The sequence below is a fragment of the Pygocentrus nattereri genome, chromosome 8, assembly GCF_015220715.1.
Source record: "Pygocentrus nattereri isolate fPygNat1 chromosome 8, fPygNat1.pri, whole genome shotgun sequence".
Lineage (NCBI taxonomy): Eukaryota > Metazoa > Chordata > Actinopteri > Characiformes > Serrasalmidae > Pygocentrus > Pygocentrus nattereri.
Window position 1 is genome coordinate 4,527,501 of NC_051218.1, and position 7,500 is coordinate 4,535,000.

At 41.8% G+C, this 7,500-nt stretch overlaps 1 protein-coding gene across 2 annotated transcripts in view; it reads right to left on the bottom strand.

The window, feature by feature from the left end:
• The window catches only part of ca5a (carbonic anhydrase Va), an 18,976-nt gene that overhangs the window by 10,655 nt on the left and 821 nt on the right, over positions 1–7,500 (bottom strand). The window contains exons 1-3 of one of the 2 annotated variants that reach the window (XM_017698856.2): positions 2,846–3,054; positions 2,509–2,706; positions 887–1,005 (exon numbers count right to left, since the gene is read on the bottom strand). In XM_017698856.2, coding sequence (XP_017554345.1) covers positions 887–1,005; positions 2,509–2,706; positions 2,846–2,888 — 360 coding nt within the window. In that variant the 5' untranslated portion in view covers positions 2,889–3,054. Of the gene's footprint in view, positions 1–886; positions 1,006–2,508; positions 2,707–2,845; positions 3,055–7,500 lie in introns of those variants that run through there. The other variant, XM_017698855.2, reaches the window with a different exon arrangement.

Here is a 7,500-nt window from a genome sequence, read left to right on the forward strand (position 1 = left end):
CAGAAATCCGTTACATGAAAATGGCTGAGACGTTGTTTTATAATAATAGATTTGGCAATATTTTAACCTAAAAACCGTGTTTTATATAGGAACAAAGAACATTTATCATTTCATGCTTTCTATTTTTCCATCACGAACATCCCATATAAACTCAGAAGACTCGTGTAGGTTCACTGGTGGGTTTGGATGGTAAATAAAATCCGTCTATATCTGTGTTGTAGTCATGGCGACGTCTGGTTCCCATCACCACCACTGTAAAGACATCTGAACCATTTCACATCAAACCGCTCTGAGTCTCTCGGTTTACATCTGAATTAATGAATTAAACAGAAATGATGTAACTGCAGTTTGTTATGACAGAGTCGGGGTTATTTTATTCTACGGGGAGGCAGAAGGTCATTTTCAGTCCGTCATATCGTGGCTCAAGAGCAGAGAAGCAATAAGACGTGGCAGTGCTTTGAAACCAGGCTTACAGAACAGGAAATGCTGCACATGGGTTACTTTATGTGTTTATGAAAATGTTTCATAACTGCGCTTTCATTTCCTACAATACATTGGAAAAAAGAAGTCAATGTACTTCAAACGCGTGAACCATTTCAGCACCCGTGCCCAGTGATGTTTAACCAAGTTACCACTTGAAAGTAAAAGTACTGCGAGCTAAAGCCCTTGATGAAGCTGCGGGACAATGAAGTTTCGGTTGCGGGCGGGAGCGGGACAAAACCATTCAGATTTTGGGAGTGGGATGAAATCTTACGGGAGCGGGGCCAAAAAAAAAAAAACAAAAAAAAACACTGCACTTTTTTTCAGTGTAAAATCGACATTTGATCTGTTTCTTATTCAGTGACGTTTCAAAACAATCTCTCAGTACTGCCTGCTGTGCTGGTACCTCAGCGGGGTAGAGGAGATGGTCCACCGTGTGTTCAGACCCCCAGGCGTTATTCTCCCCCCAGTGGAAATGGAACTGGCACAGTCTGAACTGATCGTCCAGCGGACCACCATGCAGCGCTAACACAAAACAAGTTTAAAAAAAAAAAAAAAAAAAAAGGGAAAAGGAAAAATAAACAACTTAAATAACTTTTTGATTTAAAAATAAACAAAAGAGTTTTGTATGTCAACATTATCTGTGTCAACACTGTTAGTGGTGGCAAAAAGATGACAACACACAACACGTCAGCAAACCTCAGAGACATGAAATAAGCTGGAACCTGATTATAAATATCTAAAATAAATATCTAACAGGATTTTTTACGCATGTCCCATCAAAAACTATGAGGACACGCTGCACCAAATCCAGCTACACAGGATTCATGGTGCTTGTTTTTGTAATGAAATGCAGCTGTTGAGTTGTTTATGAACTGGTGATACACTCAATATACTCAGAACGGCTTATCATCACAAACCGATAAACACACAAAGGGGTCGTTGCCACTTTTGGTTCCTTAGGAGAACAATTTAGAGAACCATTTTTGGACGTGAGGTGCACGTTCCAAAGCTTAAAGAACCTCCACATCGTGCAAAGCTTCTGGGAAGAACCTTAAAACCCGGAACAGAACTTTCACTGTGTCACTCTTAATGCTCACAGCTCCCTTCTTCAAATACGGTTCTCCATGGAACCAAAAGTGCCCTCAAAAAACCTTGTGTGACATATTTTAAGCGTGCGGTTTAAAAATGGTTGTGATGTTCCAGCCATGAACGTGCTCACATATAACGGCCTTCAGCACTCAGTGGGATTATTCTTTCAGGAAAAGCTGAGCTCATTTCCACAACTCAGTCTTAAAGGCACAGAACCAGAAACAGCCTGTTTGATTCGGAGGGATGAAGAGAAAATGAGGTCATGTACAAACGACTCGCTGCTGTTCTTCGTACATTAAAGCACAAAATGTAAACTGTGCGTCTTACGGCAAAACATTCACACAGTATTCAAAGTCTTAACGAATGGTCAGGGGCATTAAATCAGTTTAAAGCAGTAAAACAGGGAGGCTTTCAACATTACAGGGGAATTCCATCGATTTTTCAAAATTTCCACATGTTAAAATGGTTACGTGGCTTGGTGTGAAACACTCAGTTCTACAGAAACGAGTCACTCACAGCGTTAGTGATAGGAACCAGACGTCCACCTCTAAAAGCTCCCTCACAGAAACCAGAAGTGGCCAGTGAATTCACTGCCTGGTGACTGAGACACTGTTTTATGATAGTTTTGAGAAGATTTTGGCCTTAAATGTGACTCCATTCATGGCGGAGGGGTACGTGAAAGGTGTCCCCACCACTATTTCATCATTACAAAGATCTTACATAAAAACTCGCTGACGTTCACTGGTCGTCACGACCTCTGGTTCCTATTACAACCACTGTAGATACAGTCCCAGTGTGTATATCATCTATTTCAGCTATTTCAGACCAAACCACTCGGACTTTATCACTACACTACACTACCACACCTTTATCACTAAATTAAGCAGCGATTTTGAAGAACCGGTGGGATCGTCCTTTGAATCAAGGATCTCTTACTGGATTTGTCCGTGGTGTCATCATACTCTACGAGGAACGAGTAGCCGTTGTTCCAGATCTGTTGGCAGGTCCTGGGGTCGTACTTCACGACGAGCGGCTTGAGCTGCGGGTCAAACAAGCTTTTCCGCACGGAGATGTCTATGGGAGACTGGCGATCTCCGCCCGGGACGGCCAGAGGCTCCTGCCACATCGGGTGCACTGAAAACAAAGTCCAGATCATTGATCAGCCATGAAAACAGCAGGATGAAGAGGCAACATCTGAGTTGAGAAACACCTCATTCCTTACAGGAGGAATGTGGTTCAACACCGGCAAAAGAAAAGATAAAAATCGACCTACTTTTCTTAATCCATTCCGCCGCTTCACACGCGCCGCTGCACATTGTTACAGTGTAATAAAACACAGAGAGCTTTTCCGTTAGACTCAATCTGCCACGAAGTGAGTAATAAAGCTTGGTCACGATGTCAGAATCTACCAATGGAATCAGACTTAAGGGAACTGCTTCCTTCTGTGACTCAGAGGAATCCAGCGAATAACAGAAAGGTAGAGGAAACCGTGCCATTCGGAATGCGCTGGAATAAAAGTTGCTCGCTTTCCCAGCAGGAACACCATCCGCCTGGCTTTAATCCCAGTAATGAATGAACGTTTCTTTGGAAGACTGCACTCCCCGAGACGGCGCGCTGCAGAGCTACCAGCTGGAGAAAACCTTCATCCTTTGTAAACACTTTGATCAGAAAGTCACATGTGCTGCTCAGCAATGTGACGTTCCCAAAAGAGCTGAATGGAAGAGGTCAGGAATGTGACCAGGAAGAGACTTTTCGAGCCTGCTGGTCTCGAGTTGGTGCTGAAGTAGATAGGTTAAGATATAACCTTAAAGGGGAACTCCACCAATTTTTCTAAATTTCTGCACAATTCAATCGTTAAGTTGTAAACAAAGTCATTCGGAGTGGTTTGGTGTGAAATGCTTCATTCTATAAGAACTTACGGTCAGAACTGTTCACAGTGGTCGTGATAGGAACCAGATGTTCACTTCTCAAAGCTCCCTCACAGAACGTTACTACATGAAATGGCTATTAATGTGCTTCCTTATATACATGCATGGTGGACGAACACAGGCAGGGTGTTTCAAGGCTTTTCCCCCCAGATTTTCCACTATTTTTCCGTCATCAATATTCCAAATAAACTCAGATGGCTCGTGTAGGTTCACTGGTGGGTTTGGATGGTCAATAAAATGTCTATATCTGTGTTGTAGTCATGGCGACCCCCTGGTTCCCATCACCACTGCTGTGAAGACATCCGGACCATTTCACACCAAACCGCTCGGAATCGCTCTGTTTACATCTCAATGAATGGACTGTGAATAAGGTTTGACTTTTGGGAATTCCCCTTTAAGTGAGCGTGAGGTCTCCTATACATTTACATAAAAATAAAACTGAAAAATAACTAAAAAAATAAATAACTCTAAAAAGTAAGACACTACACAGTTTTCCTTCCTAACCCTGCAGCTTGAAAATGAAAGAGTGTTTTTGTTGTGGTGCCAAAACCGCATAGGCATGAATCTTTCAACCCAAGAAAACTGGGAGGGACAGATGAACTTTCCACAGAGGTCACACACAAGAATGTTCGGTCATGTGACGAGTTCAGCTCAGGATTAGCGCTTCACCACAATGTTGAATATCCCTCCACATTAGACAATGATCGGAGTCATCACTTCATACCAAATCATTAGACTCAAAGCCAGATACAGACCAGCCCCTTCCTGCTTGACGGCAACGGTGAAGTCTCGAACTGGACCACGAGCCCTTCGAGCTTCAAGTACAGCTCGGCTTGACCCGCCATCCTTCAAGGTGCGTGGAAGACAAGCGTCGAGAACGTTCGCTGTTCCGGCTCCCAGGTGGGGGAACGAACTCCCACTGGCTGTCCGAACAGCAGAGTCTCTCGCAGTCTTCAAACGCAGACTGGAGACCGTCTCTTTACACAGCACTTAAATCAGCACTGAGTTCAGTATTGATTGTAGTGTATTGTACTGCACTTATGTAGTGTAGTGTAGTGTAGTGTTTTGTAATGTAACGTATTGTAGTGTATTGTACTGTATTGTGATGTGTTGTATTGTATTGTGTTGTATTGTAGTGTACTGTATTGTTGTGTTGCAGTGTAGTGTACTGTACTGTATTGTAGTGCAGTGTACTGTATTGTAATGTAGTGCAGTGTATTGTAGTGGTGTACTGTATTGTAGTGTAGTGTACTGTATTGTATTGTAGTGTACTGTATTGTACTGTAGTGTACTGTAGTGTACTGTAGTGTATTGTACTGTATTGTAGTGTAGTGTAATGTAGTGTACTGTATTGTATTGTAGTGTACTGTATTGTAGTGTAGTGTACTGTATTGTAGTGTAGTGCAGTGTAGTGTACTGTATTGTAGTGTAGTGCAGTGTAGTGTACTGTATTGTAGTGTACTGTATTGTAGTGTAGTGTAATGTAGTGTACTGTATTGTAGTGTGTTGTAATGTAGTGCAGTGTAGTGTACTGTAGTGTAGTGTATTGTAGTGTACTGTATTGTATTGTAGTGTAGTGTATTGTAGTGTACTGTATTGTAGTGTAGTGTACTGTATTGTAGTGCAGTGTAGTGTACTGTATTGTAGTGTAGTGCAGTGTAGTGTACTGTATTGTATTGTACTGTATTGTAGTGTAGTGTAATGTAGTGTACTGTATTGTAGTGTGTTGTAATGTAGTGCAGTGTAGTGTACTGTAGTGTATTGTAGTGTAGTGTACTGTATTGTAGTGTGTTGTAATGTAGTGCAGTGTAGTGTATTGTAGTGTAGTGTAGTGTACTGTACTGTAGTGTAGTGTGCTGTATTGTAGTGTAGTGTGCTGTATTGTAGTGTGCTGTATTGTATTGTACTGCATTGTAGTGTACTGTAATGTAGTGTACTGTATTGTATTGTAGTGTACTGTATTGTAGTGTAGTGTACTGTATTGTAGTGTAGTGCAGTGTAGTGTACTGTATTGTAGTGTAGTGCAGTGTAGTGTACTGTATTGTAGTGTACTGTATTGTAGTGTAGTGTAATGTAGTGTACTGTATTGTAGTGTGTTGTAATGTAGTGCAGTGTAGTGTACTGTAGTGTAGTGTATTGTAGTGTACTGTATTGTATTGTAGTGTAGTGTATTGTAGTGTACTGTATTGTAGTGTAGTGTACTGTATTGTAGTGCAGTGTAGTGTACTGTATTGTAGTGTAGTGCAGTGTAGTGTACTGTATTGTATTGTACTGTATTGTAGTGTAATGTAGTGTACTGTATTGTAGTGTGTTGTAATGTAGTGCAGTGTAGTGTACTGTAGTGTATTGTAGTGTAGTGTACTGTATTGTAGTGTGTTGTAATGTAGTGCAGTGTAGTGTATTGTAGTGTAGTGTAGTGTACTGTACTGTAGTGTAGTGTGCTGTATTGTAGTGTAGTGTGCTGTATTGTAGTGTGCTGTATTGTATTGTACTGCATTGTAGTGTACTGTAATGTAGTGTACTATAGTGTAGTGTAGTGTAATGTAGTGCAGAGTAATGTGCTGTATTGTAGTGTACTGTATTGTAGTGTACTGTATTGTAGTGTAGTGTAGTGTGTTTTAATTGTATTGTAGTGTAGTGTAGTGTACTGTATTGTACTGTAGTGTGTTGTAGTGTAGTGTATTGTACTGTAGTGTAGTGTAGTGTGTTGTACTGTATTGTACTGTAGTGTGTTGTATTGTAGTGTAGTGTATTGTACTGTAGTGTAGTGTGTTGTATTGTATTGTAGTGTAGTGTACTGTATTGTACTGTAGTGTAGTGTACTGTAGTGTAGTGTAGTGTGTTGTACTGCACTGTTCTGTGTTCCACTCGGTTCCTTTTCTCTGGGTATCAACAGTGACTTTTTGTTTCTAGCAGTATCTGAGCTCAGGACCGTCTTTCTCTCTAACCTGTTGGTAAACAGCAGAGACACTTTCTCTAGACAGACAAAGCACTTCTCGTAAGTCGCTCTGGATCAGATGTAAGATATGGACGTCTCTGTATTGAACAAGCGGAGAAGGTCAGCGAATTTGCTTTAATCTTTACTTTCAGCGTCACTCCAGACTCGGCACACAACACCCTATCTGCATTCGCAATGTTGACATTTCCACAGCTTTGTGAGCTGCTAAGACGTGTTATCTGTGCTCACCGGTTCATTTCGGGCGCATTAGGCAACACGGCGCGCTTGGAAATATCAGACATCGGCTCTAGAGGTGACCAGTGCATGGACATCGTCTAAAGCTGGACACAAGCAAAACGTCGAGTGAGTCCAACACTGTAAGAGTTTGTTCACTGCTGCAGGTTATTCTGTGGAAACCATAAACAAGACAGAGCGTTCTTCTTCAGCAGGGCGAGTCCTGTAACTACTTAAAATTCCCTAAACGGACACTCGGAGTAAATGCAGGTGGTTTCAGGTAAAGGAGTTACGGAATCAAACAGAAAAAACGGGTTTTACATGATTACATAACCCACAACACACAGGTGTCCATCAGTCCAACTGCATTACAGACCCCTTTTACAGGTTTCCTTTGTTTTTTAATGACATTGCTGGGGGTGGGCTGAGAAACATCAGTGCTACATTATGATGAACTCCACCTTTATTACATAAACAGTGTCTTTTTCCCATTAGATGTCGGCTTTGCCAAACTATTACAGCCAAAAACGTTATAAACGGATACACTGGACTTTTGGATGCACCCAAATTTTAAAAGTCATTTCGACTGCGTCGAGCCGCGTCGCTCAATAGTGACTTTTCCAGCATTTTTGATCATTTTATCACATCAAATGACGCGTTTCACACTAAAATCTAGTCTTTTGGCCGTAAAAAAGCCCAAACTTCACTTTCAGGGTGGCTACATATCACACCTGTTGGCCTCCTGCTCCAACTTTCCCGTTCCACCTTAAGAGGTACAGCAGCTCTATGGTGGCGAGGCGCCAGGCTGCAACTGCTGCACCACTTAAG